Genomic DNA, 25,597 nt, shown 5'->3' with positions numbered 1-25,597 from the left:
TTAATGAGTGAATTGATGTATTTATGCTTAGTCTCATTCTACAGAGAGTTTGAGGCAGCTCTCAAGAGGTTTGCATGTGTTAAATAAGGCATGAGTAAGAGAGTATAAATGGAAACAGGAAGTTGAAATCTGGCCAAAGGAAGCATAGGCATGTAGCCCCTGCAGACCTGTGTTCCTAGGCCTGATGTGAATGAGGCTTCTGGGGCAAAGGGAGGGATGATTGAAATTCTCACTTTCAAGTAATAAGCAAAGATCAAGTTTCTGGGAAAGCAGAACTCCTCCAAGCACTCAGCTCCAAAAAGAATTTTGTCACCTGCAGAAGCCATCTGATGTGGGGATGTTTCCTTCCACCTGTTGCCATTTGCAAAAAATATGCTTGCTAAAAATATGCTAGCATTATTTTTCTAAATCATGTGAGCTTGTATTTGTCTCACTTTTGTAGTTAAAATCAAGGGCTTTTGCAGACAGAGTCCTGGACTCAAACCTCATCTCTCCTCCTGTCACACTGAGTTGCCTCAGCCAAGTTATTTGACCTCTCTGTGCTTCAGTTCTGTTGTCCGTTAGATGGCACCCACTCAGTGGACTGTGGTCCAAATGAACTGTGGCCACGCACATAACACTCAGCCTGGGGCCGGCAGGTAGGCCAGCTCAGTGAGGTTGGCCAGTGCTGTTGTTCTTAACAATATTGGCTGAGAGTCTAAACATTGCTTCCACGGGTTTTGTATTTGCATTAAACCATGTGTACTGTCCAATGCCCTTAGAACATTGAATAATTTTCATCCCTATCTTCACAGTGATATGCACAAAATAACACATAACCTTCATCTGAGAAAGCAGATGAAAGAGCCGTTATTTCTTTATATGAAGCCCTTCTAGGAGAGCAGTTATCTGTAAGGCAGTCTGCATGTCGGGAGGGACTGCGTGTGATGCAGTCATGCTCTCTCAGAGTGACTTGGCTGGGAGAGAGTCTTTCTGGCTCCGTGGAAAACTCCAGAAACTCCAGAGTCTTCGACGGACATCCAGCTGAGATGGGGACAGGAGGGATCTAAGGAGTCTTTTCAGAGGAGGAACACTTGGGCCAAGCCTTGGGGTCCCCAGGAACCAGCTCAGGTACAGAGCAAGGACCAGAGGAAAGAAGGCCAAGATATAGGAGCCATGAAGGGAGAGACAGTACCTCTCAAAGAATCACGATTTCTTGTGGCTCGGGTTGTGGGGGAGGGGGAGACTGAGGCAGGGGAGAAGGTCTGGAGCTGGTGCGCCAAGTTGCACAATGGGGAAATTAGCCCCCAGCTCCTGCAAGACTTAAACAGAAGAACTGAAGTGGAGTGATCATTTGACTTGTCTTTCCCTTTCAGAAAGTGGTCTGTGTTCTGTTTACTCTATAGGACACAGCATGATGGACACCTTGGCTGTCGCCCTGCGGGTGGCTGAAGAGGCCATCGAGGAGGCGATTTCCAAAGCAGAAGCCTACGGGGACAGTCTGGTATGACCCCCTTGTCCTCGCTGGGGGGAGGTGAGGGGCAAGGTCCCGGCCGCCGGAAGAGAGTCCAGACTGTTGGAAAACCATCTTCACAGTGGTTGTCCTTGACAAGCGCGGGGCCCACACTCCCCCTGCCTCTGTGGTCAGGACTCCCAAGACAGGGATGGCCACATCTCCCGACCCACCCACCCACAGGGGCCATTCTCTTCCCTCCCTCCACAGGACAAGCAGAACGAGGCCAGCTACCTGAGGGACCACAAGGAGGAGTTGACTGAGGAACTGGCCACAACTATCCTGCAGAAGGTAGGTGGGCCCTGCCGTCCCGTTATACCATTCAGCCCCCCACCCCTCTCTACCCCCGGCCCGGATCAGAGCCCAGATCAGAGCCGGGGGAAGAGCAACCATGGGCCCTGTTGTTGTCTCGGGCACCATTTCTGTGCCACGTCACGTTTCTCAGTGTGCTCCGGGAGCCACTGAGGAGGGATTTCATGGCGATGTGGCGTCTGAGTGGAGGGATCCAATGGGGTCGCCTTTAGGGATCGAGCTGGCAAGTAAGGAGCCAGGAACTCAGCACTGAGCAGGTTACTCACCATCTTCCTGTTCCCTAGCCTCCCCGCTTGTGCGTGTTTGCATGTGTGCACATATGTGTGTCCTTACAAGTTTCGGTCTTCCACTGACCCGCAGTCACCTCCTGCTACCTCCATGCCGTAAACTGTCCCTTGCATGGAGTATCCGTTCATTACTGTGGAGAAGCCAACCGCCCCCAGACCTCTGTGTCTGCGAACAAGGATGATTTCTGTGATGCCACACGCACGTTTCTTACACCACCTCAGTGTCCTACAACTCAGTTTTGACACTATCTATGCCAAGTTAGCACGGACCTCACAAGTTAAGGGCTCAGCCCCACCAGAGTGCCCCCATTGCAGATACCAGGGACAGGCGTCAGGCATCCCCAAGTTACCGCACTGATGTCCAGTCTACTACAAATTCAGGGATTCCCATGATCATGATTGCCCTCAGGTGGGATAATTTGCTAGGACAGCTCACAAAACTCAGCAACGTGCTGCATTTCCAAAGACAGATTTATCATAAAGGATGCAAATGAACAACTGGATGAAGAGATACACAGGATAATAAGGCGGGGGAGGAGGTGTGCAGACCTCCATGCCCTCTCCCTCCAGCGCACTGCCCTCCGGGTGACACTCTGGGTCTGCCCCAGCCCTGGGAGCGCAGTCCCCCTCCCTCCCCAGAGGTAGTAGCGGGAGCTGAGATTTCCCAGCCCTGAGTCGGCTCATTAGCATAACAAAGACACTCCCAGGGTTTTTTGGCTCAGTGCCAGGAACCGGGCCCAAAGACCAAATGTATGTTTTATTAGAGCTCAGTTTCTTTCTCGCTCAGGCATCCCCTCCGGCTCATGCTGTAGGTTGGGCTCCAGTCCATGTTGTGTGTTCACTCAGGGGCCTAAGTAAAGGCACAGCAGCTTCTGGGGCCAGGACCCAGGACAGAAGCACAGGAGAGGAAGAGGAAACTGCCATATGGTCTAAGGCACAGGCTCAGCCCTGACTACTGTCACTACTGTCACTGACCAAAGCAAGGCACCCAGTCAGCCCACTGCCACAGGCTTATACTTATTGTCCCCTTCCTGGGAGAGATGCAGAGTCACATGACAAAGGTCTGCATGCAGGAAGCAATGAACAAGTTCAGTCTTCTGGTTTGGTCACAAAATCCATGTCCCTTCTGCACGGCCCACACAGAAGACTCCCCACTAATCCCCCAGAGAGCCCCAGATGTCTCATCCAACCCACAGTTCAAAATACATTCAATCCAGATTCCAGGGCTTTTACGCTGGAGACCTAGGAACCGAGGAAACACGTTATCTGTCCCCATACGTCCAACACATACTGTTGGTGTCAGACCCCCGGGGCAGCTGGCTGGCTCAGGATGTGACCAGTCCCCAGCAATCCCAGAGCCCAGGGAGGTGGGGGTACACCTTGGTCAGGCCCCCCATCTGCCCCAAGGCATGGCACCTCCGTTCCTCACTCGCCCTGCTCAGCCTCCTGCTCTCATCTTGTCTGGGCTACAAGGGCATTGAAGAAAAACCCAGACTGGTGGCTCAGAAGTCTTCTCAGCTGCCTCTAGGAAGTCAGGAGCCCAGATACCACTGTACAAATAGATTCATTCTCTCCGTGGGGCTGTGCCCAGCATAGCAGGTGGTACAAATGAGCCATCAGCTCCTGGCTCTTGGAACCTGCCCCCTTCACAGACCCTGCCAATGCTTCCTGAAACCAGGATTTACAGCCAGAGACTGCGGGTTCAAAAGGTAGCTCCACTGTTTACGAGTTGTGCAGCCTTCACTGGTAGCTTAACTTTTCTGAGCCAGTTTCCTCGTCTGCAAAATGAGGAGTCGTAGCCCATAGCTCTTAAGATTATTTTGAGGATTAAATGCCATGGAATGCATACAGTGCCTACCACAGTCTGGCCTGTGGTAGGCATTTAATGACTAGAAGTTGTAAGCATCATAAAAGGATGATTTATAAAATGTAAGGTGTTATTCTGTTTTACCCTCAGGTATAACTGAAACAGATGGGTATGCTGTTGAAACTAAGTTCTTCTGTGGCTGAAACACATCCCAGAGATGCTTCCAGTTGCTCCACATAGCACCTGAAGGCCTGGCCAGTAACCTGCCCCCTTTTGTCCTCCCACCACAGATCATAAGGAGACAGAAGAGCAAAGGCGAGCAGCAAATGGAAGAAGAGCCAGAGTGGTTGCAGCCCCAGAGCTGCATGGCCAAGGCAGCTGACGGGGGGACCGCCACGCCCCCAGGAGGTCCCCGAGCTCCCTACACCCTCTGGGTGAGTCCCCAAGCATAATCCTGCCCCCACCACGGACTGGTGTCCTGCCCAGGCACTGATCAGAGCTGGTGCCCTAGACGTGGGGCCACCACTCTCAACCACTTATAGTTGACTCCTGTACCCACCCGACGGGGTAAAGGTACCCAAAGCGGGGCCGGGGGAGAAACAGAGAAAAGTGTAGGTGATGGGGGCTGGGAGGGCCCAGAGGGGACAGAGGGAGTAAATACAGAACAGCCTCCTAAGGATATGCAGATGGCTTTTTATGCAGGACCCATTTAGGAAAAATAAAGGTGTCAATAGGCATTTTTAAAATTCATTCCAAAAAGGGTTGAACTGTTCCTGTGAAAAGAACAGCTTTATGAGAGCCCTGGGCTTCCTTACAGCTCCCACCCCTTGCTTTCCCGAACCCGAGCTGTGACAGTGAGATCACCATGCCGTTTGAGGCACTGAAATGGCCACCTCTGGACACCGGCCGGGAGTTGGGGAGTGGCCCAGCCCTTTGTCCATCACCTTGGAATTGAGCCAAGAGCCGCAACTCAAAGCACAGGGCCCTTGCTGTGACCCCAGGGTTGGAGCCTGCTTGTGTCTATGGTAGAACCATGAAGCCTGCAAACTCCTCTACCTGTTGAAGTGGCCCCAGCAGAAGACGTGGTGGCTGGGAAAGCCAGAGGCTGAGGCCAAGGAGCCGGGCCTTCTGTGCAGAGATTACACCCAAAGCCCAGGGACTGGTTGGCAGGGCTTGTGTTCCAGCAGTGGTAGGAGCCCACGGTCCCAGCATGGGCATGAGGTCAGGACAGCGCACACAGGTGCCATTTAAAACTGGCAAGTCAGAGACGGGAAGATCACCAGCACATGTTTCCCCCGCTCCTCCTGGGGGTCAGCGGCATTCGTCCCCTCTTGTATAGATGGATAGAAAGGGGTGTACGGCCCAGCTGCTTGGTAGGCATGAGGTCCCAGAAGCAATGCCCGCTGTCTTCACTATGTCAGTCGTCCCCGTGTCCTCACCAGCCACCAGATGCTCGGGGTAACAGGGAGCACCTTTACGGCTTTATCGGGGAGTTAGCGTCACTGATTTATTGGCAGAACTTTCCCTTGTCAGCATGCCCGTCAGCTGACTTTACTGCTGCCGTTGTGCACCTAAACAGGAGCCTCGGTCCAGGTCCACCGGGACTGAATAATCCGATTAGCGAAGCAGGCCGGGGTACGAGTCCGCCCAGGGCTGTGGGCGCCCCCACTGAACGGCTGAGACTGGAAATGGACTTGGGGCTCAGTGGAGGGAGAGCCCCATGACCTTCAAATAGCCTGTCATTCAGAGATTTCACTAACCCGTCCTGCCGCAGCGAGCTCAGGCTGCATCTGTAGTGACACCCTGCTTTCCGGGGAGTCTTTTGGAAGCATTTTCTGAAAAAGTCAGGCTTGGGAGGGGGGCATCTCTAGGAGGTGTGAATCCCCCCAGTCTCGGCATTTGACCAATACTTGCTCTATGTAGACTTTCTGTGCAGAGGGGGTTCACACATATTACTTCATGAGATCCATGCAAGGGCATCCTGGGTTCTCCCTATTTTACAGAGCAGTGAACCGTAGTCTGAGCCACTGGAACTGAGTTGACGGGTGGGGTAAGACCAGAACCCAGGTCTCCTGGCTCTGAGCATTTCCTCCACTCTGCTCCTGTCTCCTGGGTCATGGGGCAGCTCTTGGATATGAAATGCCTGTTTTCCCACCAACTGTTTAGGGGGACCCCTTGTCATGTTTGCAGTTCAACCTAGAAATGGTATTCCTGCCATTGAGGCAGGAGACACTCTGTGTGTCCGCGGAGATGTGGGACAGTGGGTTCTAGAATGGGTCCGGACAGTAGGAACAGCCTGCAGTGGGCACCCCCTTTCCACAAGAGGACAGCAGAGTGCTTCCTGCACACCCCTTCATCAAGTACTGGGTGAAAGCAGCTTAAAACAAGCAGCAGTGATGCTTCCCAGGGGGCCTCCCACTCAGCCCCTCAGCTGGCTGGAAAGACCCTAGTCCACCTGGGATGTAGGCACACAGGGACCGTGGGTCAGTCGCACAGGGTTCCCATTTGCTTTGCTAAAACAAACCTTCTCAGGGTTTCCTTTTTTCACCAGAAAATCTGTTTCACCAAACGCCTGCCTCCCGCACATCCCAGTTGTCACGTTGGTTTCAATAGCAATGGAGACAGAGCACATGCATTTCTTACTTATTTGTCCTGAAGCAAATGACAGAATATGATTTATTTCTAGATTTTGATATAGGATAAGGCCTAATGGAAGTCCCTCTCCCACTGCAGGCATCTTTTGAATCTCAGGTATACAGTGCTTTGCAAGCTATGTCCACCTTCCCTGGTCTTGAATCCATCAGTGTGGGAGGGGGTGGAAGAGATCCTTGAGGCTATAGTTGGAGCAAAGCCCAGAAAAGCCACCAATACACCCCTTGGATAACACTATAACCGCCCAGATCACAGGGCCTGGCACCTTACAGAGGGGACAAGATCATCCACTCGCTCCTATTGCTAATCCTTCCATCCTTAACTTTGATGTTTGATTAAAGAAGTCCCCTCTTGGCCTCTCGGTGTGAGTTCTCCCTACACTGTGGTTTGCAATATGGAACAGCATATTTTTGTCAATGTTATCAGTCAGGGAGACATGAATGCTTTGGCTTTCTCTATGCACACTTGTACTCATGGGAGCTGCCCTAAACGAAGCAGCCAGAACCCCAGCTTAAAGAGAAATCCATCATCCAGCTGGGTCCCTGGCACGGTTAGCTCTTTTGAGCAGCCAGGATTGTTAGCCCCCCATTGTCTGTGGTCACGTATGTTCAGGCGATGGTCCAGCCCAGCACTGGACATGTGGCAGCCGTTTCTCAATACAGGGCCATGGCCATCTGATGGCACCATGTTGATTTGTGGGGATTTAGTGATGGCCTGGACTCGAACCCTTCCCCTCAGCTCCCAGGATACCTGTGAAGGAAGGAGACTGTGTGGATCCACACAGGGGTGGGTCCACCCCCTTGTGAAGGCCATTTGTAACTCCAGGTTTGGTTTAAAGACAGCCACATGATAGAGCTTTTACAAAACCTTATTTGGAAGGAGAGTCGCACCTTACCCAGCACTCAGTGATAAGAATCCATGGAATCTTGATTAGTTAGCTCTTTAGAAAATCTTACCCCAAGTTCTAGCTCTTCCAGCGACAAAGAGGCTGGCATACCTCCTCTGTGTGAGTGCTGTCCCATTGGGCTCCAACCCCATTAGTAGGCTAACCAGACAACTAACCCCATTAGTAGGCTAAACCGGGCCCCTGAGGGGGCCTGCAGAGAAAGACTGGCTCCCTTCTGATGACCCTGACCTACCACTTCCTCCAATGTCTCAAGCCTTCCTCCCTTCGTCCTTGTCTCTGTCCTGTTGCCTTCCTCTCTTGTCTTCAGACCTTCATTTGATGTTACACGTGGGTCTGAAGGACCCCAGGTCAGAACTATAGTATAGCCTATAAGTTTTAACATTCTTTTTATAACCAGCTTATGCTAACTAAGAAACTGTGGCCAGCTGACCATAGATAAGGGAGTCAGCAAGCAGCATAACAGGATAACGAATAGCAAAAATCTGTGTTTAACCCGGCTGTTTCTGGCTTCTGTATAATAATGCTTCTAATGCTTTGCTAAGAAATGAAAAATTGTTTAAACCCTCGCTCGCTGTGTATTCAAATAAAGTTATACCCTTCCCTTGTTAAGAATTTCCCCTACTCCTAAGTCTCCCGTACCAAGGCCGGAGACAGGCGGTTCAGCATGTACTTGATAAGGGGATCCTCTCCCGTACCAAGGCGGGAGACAGGCGGTTCAGCACGTATATAGATAAAGGTTAGAAACGTGCAATTCAACATGTACCCTCTACTGTACACTATCTGAACGGTGACTGGCCAGAATGTAGGTTTTCCAAAGCCAATCCGCTAACACCAAGTATGCCTTTTTCAAATGTTCAAATTGTCAGCCTATCAGCTCCGTCCCATCCAAAACTTGTTTGTACCTGTCTATAAAAATCCTGCACCACCCCAGCCTGGTGTGCTCAGCTAGCAGGAGCTGCTGACCGCCCGCAGGCGCTACTGACCACCCACAGGCGCCTGTGTAACAATAAAGAACCTCTTGCTGTTTGCATCCTGTGGCAGTGCTGAATTCTTGGGTAAGGGGATCCGCAGGTCTTTCAGGTCTCGACCCTTAGACAGACCCCAGCCTGACTTCCCTTGGTCAGGACCCCAAGCTCTTTCCCTCTGACCAGCACCAGTGTTCAGGGCCAGCCTGGGACCTCAAGTGTTGGTATATCTGGGGGACAAAGGTCAGCCTCTCCAATGCGCTGTGTAGGATCTCACCTTGATGGCTAAGTCCGTGCTTTCTTCCCACCCTGACCTGCACCTGGTCCCTGTCCCCTGTGGTGAAAGTCTGTGCTAACACCATATTCCAGAGTTGGGGCCCAAGGGAGACTGACCCTGGCCAACGCTACCATATTGCACAACCATTGACCTAGAATTCAGCATGAGTAGTGCCCCCAGATTGTACAGCATGATGACTGCGGTTCTAGCTGCCAATGAGCAGGAACAAGGACTGGTTAAGGAGCAGACACATGTTATATCTCATGTTATATCTTTTATATCTGCACCAAAAAGTGCGGATGTGGGTATTTTGGACCCATTTTATAGATGAGAAAACTGAGGCTAGAGCTTTACCATAAGTTGCCTAAGGCTCCACAGCTTGTGATTGGTGGCTCTGAGAGTTGAATGCCGTACTCCTCTTCCAAAGCCCTTGATCTAGCTTCTTTCTCTATGAAATGAGATCAGCAGATTCAGCTATCTCTCAGTCCTGAGACTGCACTCTCCAATGCAGTGGTCATGAGACACAAGTGACTATTCAAATTTAAATTAATTAAAATGAAATAAAGTTTAAAATCCAGCTCCTCCATCGGACTGGCCACATTTCAAGTGCTCCGTAGCACCTCTGGCTGGTGGGTACTGTGTTACACATTGCAGAACATTTCAATCACCCAGAAAATTTTGCTGCACAGCACTGGTCTAGAATTGAGATAAGGAGGAAGTGATACGCAGAGGGCATAAATGCAAAAATGTGCCACGTCACTGGCCAAAGCCTGGACACGAAGCAGCAGGCCAAGTCTTGGCTCTTGGGGACCTCAGGGAAGGTGGCCCTCCCATCTTTTGACCAGCTGGTCTCCAACCTACCCCCTTGCTCATTTGCACCATCACCAGAGCCCCACTCCAGGGGTTCCGACTCATGGGGTCTGGAGTCCAGCCCGGGCATCTGAGTACCTGACCTAGTTCTCCCCTGGTGAGGCTAATAGGCTGCAGGCCTGAGGATAGCTCTTTCTCTCTTGAGGAGGGCTCCTTGACCTCCCGCTGCAGAGGCCATAACCCTGTGACCTCCAGGCAATGCCTCCCCTTTTTTCTCAGTTCCCAACAACCTGGACCCCTCTAGCCCAGGGCATAACTATGCAGAATCTCAGAACACTGCAGGCCAGGCTGCTGGGCTTAACTTGGAAACCCAACTCAATCCATCCCCTGCAGAAAGGAGTTATCCTTGTTCTCTTGGAAGAAACTTGAATGTGTTCATTCTCTTGTTAATTTCCTCCCTTATTGTGTGATTCTCCAACAAAGCTGCCATCCAGCTTTCCAAGCCTTAAGACGAAGTATCCTAAAAGCCTGTAGTGCGGGTCTTGTAATTCATTTAATGCCTGCCTCTTTGGGAACATGTATATACAAAGTCATCTTCATAATAACCTGGTGATCCTATTGATAATAACCATGATGACCCCAGGGGCCAGGCTCTTAGGATGCGTCCAGTGACCAAGAGGCATCTCTCTATTCCCTCTCTATCCTTCTCTATTTTTCTCAGCCTTTCCTCTTACGTGTCTGTCCCTTCCTCCCTCTTTCTTGCTCTCCTTTTATAGGATAGATCTAAAGTATTTTTCATTATTTATAATTACAGGATTGAATTTAGTATCTATGCCAGACCCCAAAAACACAAAGCAAAGCTTTGTCTCAGTTGTCATTCATCCTATTCCTGTCTTATGGAATAACCTCCTTGTGAGTGAAGACCACTTTGGTGCCATGGTCAGTCCCTCAGGAAGCCCGCCCTATTGGCAGTGCTGATGGTCCTATTCGTCATAATGACAATAGAGCGTTCCAAGAGATGCAAGGAGCACGTCACACCACTGCCCACACAGGGTAGGCAGCGAGTGTGGAACAAGGTCTCATGATTGTGCTGTGTGTTTCTCCCAGAGCATCAGAGCCAACTGGCTCAAACGGCAAGTCCTTCCCGGCCGGAGCAGGTTAGCGAGGAGGAAGGTATTCTCAGGCTTGCAGCATGGGCTCGGCACAGCATGGAGGAGGCATGGAATCACATCAGCATGGGGCCACACAGACCCCAGGTCAGACCCTGCCTCTGCCGCCTCACCAACCATGTGCTTGGGCAAGTTATTCATCCCCTGCCTCAGTTTCCTCGTGTGCACCCTATCAGATCAAGTGAGAGAATGCCTATGTTGTCCCGGCTCAGCGGTAGAGTGTAATAAATACTCTTATTTTGACTAATACTCCTTGAGTGCTTTTTATGTACCAGGCATGACACTGATCCTTTTACATGAGAAAACTGAGCCACAGAACACTCGAAGTCCCCCTCCCCGCCCCCCGCAGAATCCCACAGAGCAAGAGGAAGCTGGCATTGACCCAGTGCCAAACACACCACCCATTAGCTGGTGCCTGAAGAGTTGAGGCTGACCTGTTTCAACATGCGATTCTCAAGTTCATCTTTGCAAGACCTTGCTGGCACCTTGATACTCCTGGACCATGGACCAGCCATTACCCCCCCTCCCTTTATAGACAGGCAGACACTAACTCAGGCCAGCCCTTCCTCTTATTATCAGACCTGCTTCTTCCGTGGACAGTAGGATGGGTAAGAGGAAGGGAAGGAAAGCAGAGGTCATGGGTGAGAACAAAGGAGGGGGCACAAAGGCCCAGCTAGGATCATGAGCAAATAAAAGACTCCAGGAATCCCTTCACTTCTTAGGAGCCAAAGAGGTAGAGCTAACTGGTGAATAAATGCATTATCCTGTCGCCATCTTCTGGTAAATATGTTTATTGCATTGAATTTGTGGCAAAACTAGGTCTGGGTTTCAGAACGGGAGCTTTTCCACCCTGGCTGGAAACCTAGTAAAGCCAGATCTTGGGGTCTTTTGTGGTTGTCAAGGTATAGTTTTCTTCTAGTGTGAAACAATGGCTTGCCTGAAATCTAGTGTAAAAGTCTGGGGTCCCCAACTCGCTCACAAAGAACACAGATGCCATCCTCCGTGTTAGAACCACAGGGACTTTTCATTTCTTGGTGTAGGCTTTTGTAGATGGGGAGCGCTTTTGTCCCATAAAAATGGACCCAAGCTAACTCTTCAAGACACATACAGACAAATATAAGATACCATGTGACCCTCTATAAAATGAAACATTCAGTGTCATTTTTCCTTCTTTGTAAGCATGTGTTCAGTGATTTATAGTGAGAAGCTGGCAGATATTTAAAAAAAAAAAAAATAGCAAAGTCAGGGCATAGAAAATGGCTCCATACTGCACATGGCAAAGGATGGTCAACTCCCTTAAGGAGTTTTCTGTCTAAACTCTGTCTGAAGTCCTGGAAATTCAGTCACAAACGAGCAACAGAGGATCACACCCAAAACACCATTCCTGCGGTCAAGGAGCTCACAGTCTTTGGAAGAACTGAAAGGTTTTAGTAGGACTGTAAGACAGTATATGCAGTTATGTGTGGGATTACATCGAAGGGGAGGCTTCTTGCCAGACCATGGTGGGATGAGTGTCAGGGGTATATTCCCTGAGTACACAGGGTTTGCCATAGAAAGACTTTTTTCTTCATTTTTATTAACTTCATTTGACCATCAGTTTTGATCTCTTTTCTCTCTGGCAGCTGTTCATCAGATTAAGGATTTAGTAAAATCATAGGTGGCTCCCTGAATACCCATCCCTGTGAAAACCTTGTTTTCCCGACACAAGGGACAGAGTCCAGGCTTTCTTGCCCTTGGAATAAAGGGAGCGGCACTCAGCTGAAAGCCGCTTGTTGTGTGTATTAGCTTGGCTGTCCTCCAGCTCAGACCTCGCCCTCCATGTACCTGTGATATGATTCAAACAGTGTCTCCGCCTGTCCTTTGAAATCTCACTGCCTCCACTTCTTAGGTAACAGCTCCTTTTCCCTTCTTTAATTCAGACGCTAAGTGGTACATGTTGCAATAGTTGTAGGTTTGTGGATGGACCATACTTGGCTCACGAATCTGTTGTAGGATTGACATTGCACCCAAAGTTTCTGTGCAGGCTGCCCAAACTTGGATTTGGAGGTCTTCCGAGGGAAGATGCTTTCTTTTTTGAGCACGGTTGACCTAAGAAATGTTGCCAGGAAGATGGCTGGATAAAAGGCTGTCTGCAGCCACTACCCACTAGGGTTCTGATGCTTTCGGGTAGACCTGGCCAGCTTCAGCAGAATCAACAGGGCCTGTTGGCACTGTCATACAGCGTTACACACTGTTTGCAGCTGGTAAGCCCCAGCGCGGAAAGAACCAACACCATCAGACATGCCTTCTCCACACTGTGTCGTCTACCAGAAAACGGACGGCATCCCTCCCCATGACTGTGCCCCTCAGTCCTCTCTCTTCCCCTCTTTTTTCTCCACAGCAGTCCCAGTCTGCGTTCTCACTCCCCAGAGAGGGCGCCCTGAAGCCCCCTTCCCTGGAGGCATGGCCGAGGAGGAGCCAGGCCCAGCCACTGCGGGAAGAGGTGACCTTGCCCAGCTGGAGGAGCACGGACAGGCTGAACAAGACAAGTAATGGCTTTAAGTGGCATCTGGTTGGTCTGTGGGTCTCAGGAGTGCTGTTGGGAGGCTTCTTCCCGCTCAGCCCGAGTTGGTGTGGGCCCATTGGGGGCCGCCGAGCCACCGAGTCATGAGGCCTCTATCAAGCACACACATATAACGCAGTTGTGTTTTCCACTGGGCAATCTTCCCGCTGAGACCTGTGGGACGATGGGGGCTGGGGTGCTCCAGGGCCAGGATGTTAAGAATGCCTCAGCTGCCTGGCCACGTTTCAGCTTCCCATTCCACGTGGACCAGAACAGGTCTCATGCAGGCCAGAAACACTAATCCAACCTAGCAGGCTATGTCAGTGTTTAGAGGATTTGGGTCTCAGTGAGGGTTGGTTTTAAGAGTGTCCTTTTTGAAACCTTACATAATAGTAAGGGTGATACTCGCTCCCATAAAAAAGAAACCAAACATTTAGGTGGCTTAACATACTAGCTTAGGTTCTCATCAAACACCAGTGCAATACAGTGTCCTGGCTATGGGACGCCTGTGGAGGCCCAAGGCTCTGCTGTCCTCCATGGCCTCTGAGCTTTCTGCTGGGTTATTCACACCAGCCAGCAGAACAGAGAAGTGAGTGCATCTGCTTCCTAACCACCTCAGCAGGGACATGGCCCACACCACTTTCACTCCCAGCCCATAGACAGGAACCAGTCACACAGCCCAACTTCAGTGCAGAGGGCCTGGCAGGTGTCCTGGCTGGGTGCATCCCAGCAATGCTGGTAATGCCACGAGAGGCACGGGGCACACAAGTCTTTGATGGACAACTGTCATCCCCACGGCTCCTGGGGATGGCCTGCTGCCCATTCTTCCCGCTCCTTCTCCTAGAACATCCCACCTTGGCATAAAGCCCTTGAGCTCCCCTCTCCAGAGACTCAACATCCATGACACACAGTCCATCATAAACCAGTCACGTCACGTAATCCTTCACAGTGAAGACCCTCCAATTAGCTAAATCGCTTTCCCAAAGTTACACATCCAAAGGCTGGAGGTGCTTGGAACCACATGGCTAACAGTTGAGGACCACGAAGTCCCCTGCTCAGGTCACCTGGGTCTCTTGGGCTCCGTGACTGTCTAAGCCAAGATGCTCGCTCTGCCCTGGCACAGGTCTGTTCTCCTCACCCGACCGCACGTAACGGGAGCTAGGAGCGTTGTCCTCACAAAAGAAGCCATGAGAGGATTCTCAATTCCCACTGTATGTCAGATCTAGAATCTGTTTCTGAACAACAGCCAGAAAAATTAGCAACAAAATACTCACCTTAGAAATAGGTTTTTAAAGATTGGGCTATCGTTTCTACTCTCTAAGGGAAAATATTGAATCCACAGCTATTGAAACAAATTCCATTGTCCTCAAGGTGCAAAGAACCACAAAGCATGCAATGCTTTTTAACAGTCATTCTAAAAATTTCCCAAAACAGATCATTTCCATGTGAACCTTTTAGTAGAACCCCACCCGTCAATAGAATCTGCAGAGATTCTGGGAGCACATGAAATGTTCCCTATTTATGTATATGGTTTGGGTTTTTGTTTTTGAAGTGCCTTTTTCCATTCTAAGTAAGCTTTTCTTTCCTTTCCTCCTGCTGCCCGGAGTATCTCTTCATTCATTCATAGGCTTTCTTCCTTCCTCTATCTCTCACCAGAGACTGAAAGTTCCCACAGAGAGGGGGCTCTAAAATTCCACAGGGCATATGTTTATCTTCCATAAACAAAAATAACTACCCTCTAAAAGTCACTTTACCATGAACAGGGTCCATCTGCAGGCATTACTTTATTCATTCCTCCAACAGCGCTACGGAGAGTTACCATTCTCTCACGTAGCCGACAAGAACCTTGAGGGACAATGAGGGTGAGTGTCTTGTTCAAGATTCCACGGCTAATGTGGCCAAATGCAAACATTATGGCTCCAATTTGCAGGCTTTTTCAACTACTGCATGATAATAAGTGTCCCTCCCTCCATAAAGGCAAACAAATAAACAACACCACAACAAATAGCCTTTCAAAATTCACGCTTACACACGATTAAGTTTATAGGAGATGATCAGAACTTCTAGAAAACACTCCATTTCACAGAATAGTTCCCTGCTGACTTAGGAGCATTCCAAATAAATTTGGAAAGGGTTTTGATTTTCAAAACATGATTTCTTTTTACCTAATTTTCTGTAAAATAAAGCACCCATGTAATTATCTATTAGTGGTACATAAACATAAAATTTAGTTCAACCATATCACACACAGAAAAGATTTCACACTCTTCTCAAAAACTCCACACATCTCTCAGGATAGAGATTTAAAATAACAAAACTATAAAGCATTGGTTTTTCTGAGGAATGCTTGACCTTGACATGCTAAAATGTCCAGACCAACCCCACAGGTCTCGAGGAGTGTCTGATCCATTTAGCGGGAAGCAGATTATACCTGGGAACAGGGCCCAGTCTCAGCAGAGCAGAAATGTAGAAGAGAGGAGACCCAAGGTAGAGGTCATCTTGGTTGATGGCCATTGGCTATTTCCGCAGTTCTCATGCCCCAGGGGAAAGGTGGCTTCCAGAGCCTGTTAATTCACGGTTGGGGTCAGCTAGAGGGACACCGTGGGCTGAGTAAACCACAGCAGGTCCACTTTGAGCCCCGGAAGAGCTCACAGCAGTCAGTGGATGCCTCCCCAGACACATTTCCCCTTGATAGACCTTGAATGAGCGTCCACTATAGACACAGCACATGCTCGGGGCTGGAAATAGCCATCAGGGACGGGCTCTGCTCTGTAGTCGCTGACTGGTTGTTGCCGCACAGCCACAGAAGAGAAAGAATCTGGACAGAGGAGAGAATGAAGGGTGCAGGGTCCTCGACGGCTATTCCCAGAGGACTAAGAGAGTGTGGTAGTGGGACCTGAGTATAGCTTTGAGCAGTTCCGACCACGCTCCTTACAACCAGGCTTTCACAGGGGTGGGCATTCAGGAAGCCCGCTATGCTTTTGTGGAGACAAAAGCTGGCCAGCTTCTAGCTTCCTCAGGAGAACGAACGGAATGTGGTGAACTGGGATTGTGAAAGGCAGAAGAGGGGGGCCAGCAACAGACTGAATCCCTGCCTTCCGGGTAGTGGGTGTCAAAGGCAGGTGCATGACCACGTCTGTAACACCACCAGCCCGGGAGCCAGGCACAAAGTGGCATTTGTGGGGGCTTTCCTGATGTGACTTCCTCCTGTGACCCCAGGAGAGGATGCAGACAGCAGGGCTGTGGAGGGCCTGACATCACGCGCGCAGTCTTGCCCCCGCATCCTGTGGGTGCCTGGGTTCACCAATAAGTAGTCTTTACAAGCCCCGGGCAGGTTCCAGAACTGCTCATGGACTGGAGGTAGGGCAGTGAAGAAAATGCATCCTCTGGTCATTGTTGTGGCGGGGCAAGGGGACTGGGGGTTGACAACCAGGAAAATTAGCTCTAGTATAGTTTAAGTCTTCAAAAATGAGAGCTTTTTGTAAAGCCCAGAGAACAGAGAAGTCTAGCTTCTTAAGGTAAGAAAGCCATGGATGTGTCCTTGAGAAGCAGCATGGGAGTTGGGTCTCCAAAGACCATCGAGAGGGCTGACTTAACAACTCAGTATAGGGCCCGGGGCTGGGCAGGGCGGCATGGCCATACTTCTCCCCTCAAGGTGATCCCTCTCCACAGTCAGGGCGAGTCTGCTTTGCATCATGGGAGTGTGTCTGTGTGCAGACTTTAATAGAAAGATCTGAGGACTTGTGGCTTGTTTGGAGGTGAGCTCAGGAAACACAGAGAGGGGAGGAGGGGACATGAGACAGGGAAGGAAAGGCAAGGCAAGGAAATGACTCCTTATGGAGCAGGGCGGGGAAATAGCAAGAACGAGTGTAGGACACCCTCCTGGGCAGTAGCAGGCAAAGGAAAGGGGGTACTAATCCACCAGCTTCCGCTGCCACTGGTCAGAGCTGCTCCCGGAGGCTGTGATGACCGCCAGCCCTGGGACAGCCAAGCAGCCTCTGCTAACCAGAGCACACTTCGGGCCAAGAATCGCAAGTGCTGGCAATTGGAAGGCCAGAGGGTGAAGGCCGAAGAGACCCACATCGCCTGCTGCAGGGGAAATCAAAATCACCACTTACCTGGCCACAAACAGCCTCTCGGAGAGAAAGCCTGCGTATTTCTGGAAAAATCCAGGTGGGCTCTGTGGTCCCTGCCTTCCACACCACCTGACCCATGAGACTGGGACATGGCATTGGGAAAATGCCATCAACATAGAAACCCTTTTCCCCAGAAGACCGACCATTACCACCACAACAGGTAGAGCCCGTTACCTGCAAATGGCAATAACACCACCATTAGGCTCTCTTCTGCACGTTTCCACGGCCAAGGACAGTAGTTGCTGTGGTACACAGTTGTAAATACAGGATAGGTAGATAATGAATCCCTGTGTAGGCAGTACATGGCCAATGGTGGAGGCCAACTCGGCAGACAGAAGGTAAAAAGATTGAGGGGTAGCAGACAGTACGATCGAGGCTTGACATATGTTGTCTTCTAATAATCCTCTGAAAGCCACAGAGGGTCGCATTGTCCCCATTTTTAGGTCAGGAAATGGGCTCAGGGGTGCTCTTTGACCAAGGTCCCCTGCCAGGGGGACAACAACTGGGGCTCAGCCCTGGCTCTGCCTGATTCCAAAGTTCTAGGGCAGCCCAGGGACGGATAAGGGGGAAAGCTCTGTGAAGAACTCGTCTCCTGCACTGAGCAGGCACGTGTAACTGGCTTGGTGGGTGTTACCTCATTTAATCCCCACACCCAATGAGGGCGGGATTAGCTGTGGCCCTTTCACCCATGAGAGTACCAAGGCTGAGAAGCTTCCCAAGGTTTCCACGCAGGCACCCTGACTCAGCGGCCTCTGCTCTTCCCTCTGCGCCAGCTGGGGGGATGCAGCAGGCTGAAAAGGTTGCTGAGATCCAGCCCCTGGCAAAGGAACCTTGTCATCATCGGGAGGAGGGCTCAGCCACGTACATGATCAGCCAGAACCCAGACTGGGTCATGGCAGGAGCGAGACAGCCTGTCACCCTAGCAAGACCCAGGGAGGGAGGAGGCCACATCTGTACAGGGAGATAAGAAAGTGCTCTGAGAAAAGAGCAACCAAGCAGATAAGGTCTTTGAGAGGTCACTGGAGCTTTACCATGTGGAGACTGTGGTAGCGACAAACCCTAAGGGTAGAGGGAGCAGCCAGGGAAAGGCAGGACCCAGGCCCTCAGACTTCCAGGAAGACTGTGCTTAAATCAGCCCCGGGCCTGGAATCCCCCTAGAGGAAAAGAAGCCCCACTTTCTGACTCAAGAAGAAAGGGAACACAGATGTCCGGCTAGCCTGAGCTGCAGTCAGACCGCTGATGTGCCCCAGCGACTCCAGCTGAAAATGTGTTCAAACAACATCTGAATTCCCTAAAGGCTGTGGCCCACAGCAGTCCTGGCACATACAGCACTCTGTGGACAACGCTGTGAAACATCGGGAACTTTTACTTCATTACACAAAACAGTAATCATTTAACTAGTAGGAAATCTGTGTTCGAAACGGCCTCTGCAAGATGCTGCCCCAGTGTCCCAGCACAGCGGAGCTGTGGCCCCTGGAGGCCTCCAGCCCAGAAGCTGGTGTCCGCACACAAGGGGGTCTCCTCCAAGGGCCCCGCGGTCCTCATCAGAAGCTGGTGTCCACACACAAGGGGGTCTCCTCCAAAGTCCCGCGGTCCTCATCACGCAAACCCCAGGGAGTCCTGTAAGGTTTCTAACGCAGGAACACAGCTTCTGTCGGCCACTGCTATGCCCCAGGCTGCGGGGCTTTCCCAGGTACTCATGGCTGAGGAGCACCGTCCATCCTACTCACTCCCTGGGTGCACTATCCTGTTCAGCTTCTGCAAAAAAAAAAGATCAAGCAGCTGTCACCCTCTGCCATGCAGGTCTACCCTTGGGGCCCCAGCCACCTGCCATCACGGATGCTCTGGGCAAAACTGAGCCCACTGTGGGCCAACATGGACCATGATCCCCAAGTGAGGACCACTCCAGCCTGACCTTGATCAGTGCCTTCATTGGTATCCCCAGCACAGTCTCTAAGCCACAGCCGTCTCGGCGTTGGATCGAGATCAACCCGATTTGACCAAGTGTGAGCCCTGTGACCTTTGACAAGTTACATAACCTCGCTCACCTTTGTCTCCCATCTGTCAAAGAAGATTGGAATTACCAACCGCCTTCTCCCTCACATCCTTTCCGGAATGAGGCATGTCCTTGAGTTGAAAGTAAACTTACATGGCGAGCAGGAATAAACTCTGCCCCCTCTGTGGCTCACACAGAACACTTCTGGGACCAGATGTGTGGGGTTTTTCCATATTACCAGTTCTCTGACACCGGCCTGGGGGCCTCCAGCTCTGTGCTGACCTTGTCTCCCTGCAGGTAGCTCTCGATCCCACCATCAAGGGCTCAGGACCATGTGGCTTCCGACACCAATTACAAGTCCCAGGTCGTCCCTTGGACTTCTGACCGACCGGCTGTGCACAACCCCCTCCTCAGGTTCAGTCATTTGCTGGAGCAGCTCAGCTCACAGAACTCAGGGAAACACTTATGTTCACTAGTTTATCATATAACAGAGGATACAGATGAACAACCAAATGAAGAGGTTCACTGGGTGAGGTCCTGGAGGGTCCTGAGCACCGAGGAGCTGGGGTGTCTCTCTCGGCACACAGACATGCCAGCCAGGAAGCTCTCGGAACCCCAGACTTGGGAGACGTTTATGGAGGTTTCCTCCCGTAGCCACTGTCGATCATTAACTCATTCTCCAGCCCCTCTTCCTTCTCCAGGGGATGGGGGTAGGGTTGAAAGTTCTGAATTTCTAATCATGGCTTGGTCTTTCTGATGGCCAGTCCCATCTTGGAGCCGCCCAGAGTCACCCCCTTAGAATAAAAGATACTCCCGTCACCCAGGAAATTATAAGGGATTTAATTGAGGAGCCCTGTGTCAGGAACTGGGGTCAAAGACCAAATATTAACAGGAACTGGGGGCAGAGTTTGGTGCGTGCGTGTGTGCGTGTGTATGTCTTATTTCACACTGCCATCTCACAAGACCGTTGTGGGTAAGATCTCTAGGAGTGCCAAGGGCAGAGTGTGTTAACCTTGAGGGAGCCCAGGGCCAGTGACAGAGTCCTCTCTCATCCGACCAGGGACAGCCATGGCCCAAGGGGCAAAGAGCCAGACCTGAGGCTGCTAACAGTAGCTGTCCCCCCAACCCCCGCCTTTCCAACCCAGCCATCCCAGGGCAGGAGAGGGGCCATTCTGAGATGGAGGGGACCATCCACCCAGGCAGAAATGCACTAGGAAGCCGACCTCTGAGTATCTCCTCATCCCTGGAGCGCTGGGGCCTGCAAGGCCTCAAGGGGCTTCTTGGGGACCTACGATTCTGCCTCCTAAAGAGGTGTGCCCTTTCAGACTTCCCAGAATCAGCTGCTCCCTGGGACCCCGAGCCAGCAGTGGGGAAGATGCAGAGGGCAACCTCGTCTTGCCATCAGTTAATAACAGCCCTGTCTGGTTTCTCCCTCCCTCCCTCCCCCCGCAGACCTGGCCGAGGTTTTGCAGAGCCCCGATGGGAATTGGGTGGCCCTGAAGGATGGTACTCTGCCGCCCATCCGCCTGCTGGCCAAACCTAAGAGTGGCACGTTCCAGGCTCTGGAGGCAGCCTCCAGCGTGGCCTCTGCCTACGACGAGATGGGCTCTGACAGCGAGGAGGACTTTGATTGGAGTGAGGCCTTGAGTACACTGTACCCATGGCCCCGAGGCCAGCCCAGAAACCCCCAGCCTCAGCCCACACAAGCCCAGAGCTTGCACCAAGGCCCATCAGCCGCCAACTCTGGGCTCTCTCCGAACCCCGAGGCCATGTGTTCTGACTCGGAGACCTCCTCTGCAGGCTCTTGCCGGGAAGCTGGGCACCGGGCAAGACTGTCCTGGTTGCCGAGGAAGGCCCCCAGGGACCCCACAGCAGAGAAGCTGCGCCTGCAGGGAGAACTGGACGTGAACTTCAACCCCCAGGCCCCCAGCAGGGAGACCTCAGACAGCAGCGAGCCTGAAGAGGCCCCCTATGCCATGGACCGGAAGGCCAGGAGGTGGAGAAGGGCCCGCGTGGGCTCCGAGGAGCCAAGTGAGGAATTGTCTTCTTCCAACGCCCATTCCCAGGGTCTGGACATACAACAGGTAATCAGCCGGATGTGCCCTCCTCCAAGCGGGAGTGGTGTGGAAAGGGTTAGAATTCACAGACCCAGATTCTCATCTGTTTGCTGCTAAGTAGCTGAGTAGCCTAGATAGCACCCATCGCCTCTCTAGGGCTCTGTGACCTCCTCTCTGGAGACAAGAGCTTATGGCTCCAAGCGGGTTTGCAGTGTGACCCCCCCCCAGAGCAGTAGCAGCAGTGGGGAACGAGTTAGAATACACACTCCCAGGCCCTGCCCCACTCAAAAGCTCTGGGGATGGGGTTTAGGCAGGTGCGGTCACCAGCTCTCCTGGGGATTCTGCTGTCCTAAAGCTTGAGGGCCGCTGGCTTGGAGCTAAGGGTTTGGGGTCTAGAGACAGGCTGCCTGGCTTCAGATCCAGCCGTGTGACCTTGGGCTAGGGCTCAGTATCTTCATCTGTAAATGTAGATACTATTACCGCCCACTTCAAAGGATGATGTGATGAATGAATAAGACAATGTTTATAATGAACTAAGCTTTGTCCTAGACATGGTATAGGGCTCAGTAAATATTACTTTAAGATGATAACTCAGGGCACAGTTTACTCGCATTCTGTGATTCTTTTGGTCACCTCCCATCCCCTCTCAGAATCCTCAGTGGCTCTGCCCATGAGGATTAGTTCATGAACCTCCTTTGAGACTCTGATAAAATCTATGGACTCTCTCCACAGAAAAATGCACCCATACACACACACACACACACGCTTGCATGCACTCCCACACCATTTGCTTTGAATGACCTTATAGAAACAATGGATTGCATTTGAAACTGAGAGTCTAATGGAAGACCTGGTTAGGTTCTTCTCCCTTCTGTAGGCTCACATTGCCATCAACTTGACTTTTCACACTCCTGGAGAAACCACACCCACTTCTGGAACCCTACTGCCTCTCCAATAATAGTCAGCCACTGTGCCCTGCATCCCTAGTTTGGGTCTCAGCAAAGCAGCCTCTGAGTCAAGGATTCAGGTGTAGGTTTAGGTGGAAGGAAATCCCAGGAACCCCAAGAGTGAGCCAGGGCAGTGAGAAGGGCCTATTAATGTAGGCTATAGACTACCGGGGCCGCATCCCACCAGGGACCCTCCGAGACCCATGTGGGACACACCCCCCACCTGAGAACAGGAGTCTTCATCCAGTCTCCCATCTGCCTTTGGTACAGAGTGGCCCCACCCAAGGGAGCATCAACTCCATGCACAACTGAAAAATCCTTCAGGCAAAGAAGAAGAGACAGACCCAGGTCTCAGGTGGGAAATGATCAGTGAGCCAGAAACTGTCCCCAGTGGTTGCGGGCAACTCAGGTTGCTCTCGGGGATGCAGGTGGGGACATCACCTTCGTCTGCTATGACTGCGAATGCATCAGCCGGATCCCTGATGGAGAGGCCCCCGTGGACATAGTTGTGGACTCAGAGGCCCTCAGGTCCCAGAATCAGGCATCAATCCTGCCTGAGCTGCTAATATGTAGCCTAGAAAACATCCTTTCTTTGGTCCAAGGTCTCGTGTTTTCCTCTGTAAAACCAGATCGTTACAAATTTGTCCTGTGGGGCTGTTGCAGTCCTACAGTAGAAATAGAAGCTTCCATTCAATGATGACTCCTTGTGCTCTAGCTCAAGGGGAGGCTGTCTGACAGAGACTTTGGGTCCCTTGCCCGAAGGGATAGTCTTAAGGGCTGTCTGCCTGATTCCCTTGCCGTGCATCCACACCCACTGGCTATGTGAAGCTTCCTGTCTGTTGGGAGGTGGCTTGAAAGTTGTCTTCAGGGGGTCATCTTTGCAAGGCACTGAGCGGGAGAAGACAGGGCCTGTGTTCTCTCTGCCTCCCTGACAGTGTCCTCTCCTCCCCGGTAGGTGGCGGTGGTGTTGCACTAACTTAAGTCCTCCTTCCTCTCCCTTTTCCGTTATTAAGGCAATTCTCAAAAAAAAAAAAAAAAAAAATTACATGTATATACACACACACATACACATATATATACATAATATATATACATATATATTTTATAAGGTTAGATATATTTCAGGTTAGATCTTATATATGTGTGTACATGTACATACAGGGATATAGACGTATTTTTAACTGTTTGCATATTTCTTAATTATATAAATAAGTGAATATAATGTTTAAAAAAGAACTGTGAACATATAGATATAGTCTCCCCCGACCACAACCTAAATCCCCACCATCTCCCCCAGAATAACTGCAGTGGTATGTATTTGTACATTCACATGTGTATAGGACATTTAGAAATACACTTCTGAAAAGGTGTCATTATTTTCGCAGCATCATCCTCTTACTCTCCATATTCCCCTGTTGCCTGCTGTTAACAGTGAGCGACAGAAATGTCAGCGCACGTGTCCACACAGTACCTGCCAAAGATTTGCCTTGAGGTGGTTCCTGACAGGCAGTCGGAGCCGTCCATCCAGGGTGCAAGCAGTGGGCATGCACGTCCTGTAGAGAATTTTAAAACAGTAATAAGCCCAATAAAAGTCAGTCTTCTTATTATCACCTTGCACCAGGCAGGGACTATTCTGAGCAATGTAATTTACAGTGAGCCCTTTGGTTCCTCTGTTCTTTGCTCTTCTGGATGATAATGTGGTCAGATCTAACCCTATTGTTTCAAAATAAGCCTTTGTCACCAAATCATGAGTAAATAATTCATCTTTAATTTGCTGGCTTCAGATGCCCCCTTTCATATATATTAACCTTTTTTTATTCCATGAGCCCGGCTTCCTTATGCTCTCTATTTTGTTCCATGGATGCAGAAGTCCCATTTGTGTACAAAAACAACTTAATTTTAATTTTAATAACTTTGTAACATACTCTAATATCCGGTGGATGGTCTTCCCTTCACAGTTGTTTTTCACTGATATTTTATAAAGTGTCTTAACTTTTCTCAATCCTTTACTCACATGAATGACTTTTTACAATCTTGAAAAAAAAATTTTAAGTTTTGATTGGATTGTTCCAAATGCATTTATCTATTTGGGAAAAATCTATGTCTTTATAATATTGTGACTCCCCATCCAATGGTGTCATATTTGTCTCCATCAATTTACTTTTACTCAAGTTTTAGAGATTTTTTTCAAGGCCTCCTACTTTTTTCGTTTAGAGATTTTTCAATATGTTATACATGTTGTTGATATTGTAGATGAGATCTCTTTTATCTATTATACATTCTAATTGGTTTCTGATGGTGTATAGATCACTGTTGATTTTATGTTTGTATTTTATAACTTAGCACCTAATAAATAGATTCTTAGTCCTACTAGTCTTTGACATGATTGTCTTAGCTATTCCAGGCAGATCATCATCTTGTCCACATGGAGGACATTTTTATGGCTTTTCCCATGATTCACTCTTATTTCTCTTCCTTGTCTTAAACGGCCCTGGAGACAACCGAGGTTATACTCCGAAGCAGTAGTGACATTGGCATTCGGTCTGTGTCCGGCTGCCATCCTTACACACCTGCTTGCCCTGCTACATGGTCAAGTATGTTGCCTCCTCTATGTTTAGTAGATATCCTCAGAACTGAGAAGCATCTGCCTGTTCTTGGCTTCCTAAACACTTTAAATCGGGAATGTGAGTTTTATCAACTCCTTTCTGCCCTCTCTTGAGAAGATAGTTTTTCTTCTGTTAATGATTGTAAATGGCATTAATAGATTGCTTAGCTCTGAGAGGTCTTTTCATTTGTTGCGTAAATTATATTGGGAACTGAATCCTTCCTATAAAAACTGGTTTCTGTTTGCAGGTTTCTGTGTTCATGCCATCTTGTTCAGTTTTGCCATCAGGTTATACTAATGACTTGGCAAGAGTTTTTAACTCTTTTTCTACAATACTTTACATGACGTGATAATTCTCTGAAAGTTTGGAAGAATTCACCTGTAAAGTTATCCAGGTCTGCCCCTACTGAGAGGCAGTTTTAGAAGTGAATTTTATATGTTAGATTATGTAGAAAACATATGTATTAGAAAATATTAGAAAACAGGAAAGTAAGAGGAAACTATTACTTAATATAAAAGCAAAACAAAAACTGTTCGATTCATAAATTGAAAAGCTGACATATATACATATATATATATTTTTTATACAGAGATGATGTGGGTGAATATATAATGAATTTCCCCTCCAATGCAGTT

At 50.0% G+C, this 25,597-nt stretch overlaps 1 protein-coding gene across 9 annotated transcripts in view; it reads left to right on the top strand.

Moving 5' to 3' along the window:
- MYRIP (myosin VIIA and Rab interacting protein) overlaps nucleotides 1-25,597 on the top strand; it is a 393,633-nt gene that overhangs the window by 308,554 nt on the left and 59,482 nt on the right. For 8 of the 9 annotated variants that reach the window (XM_059161999.1, XM_059162000.1, XM_059161994.1 and 5 more), the window contains 5 exons: nucleotides 1,386-1,483; nucleotides 1,703-1,783; nucleotides 4,189-4,332; nucleotides 13,059-13,206; nucleotides 20,805-21,436. In XM_059161999.1, coding sequence (XP_059017982.1) covers nucleotides 1,386-1,483; nucleotides 1,703-1,783; nucleotides 4,189-4,332; nucleotides 13,059-13,206; nucleotides 20,805-21,436 — 1,103 coding nt within the window. The remainder of the gene's footprint in view (nucleotides 1-1,385; nucleotides 1,484-1,702; nucleotides 1,784-4,188; nucleotides 4,333-13,058; nucleotides 13,207-20,804; nucleotides 21,437-25,597) is intronic. The other variant, XM_059161995.1, reaches the window with a different exon arrangement.

Source organism: Mustela lutreola, chromosome 2 (assembly GCF_030435805.1).
Source record: "Mustela lutreola isolate mMusLut2 chromosome 2, mMusLut2.pri, whole genome shotgun sequence".
NCBI classification, from domain to species: domain Eukaryota; kingdom Metazoa; phylum Chordata; class Mammalia; order Carnivora; family Mustelidae; genus Mustela; species Mustela lutreola.
Note: the sequence above shows the minus strand (reverse complement) of the source record. Positions and strands in the feature narration are given on the sequence as shown.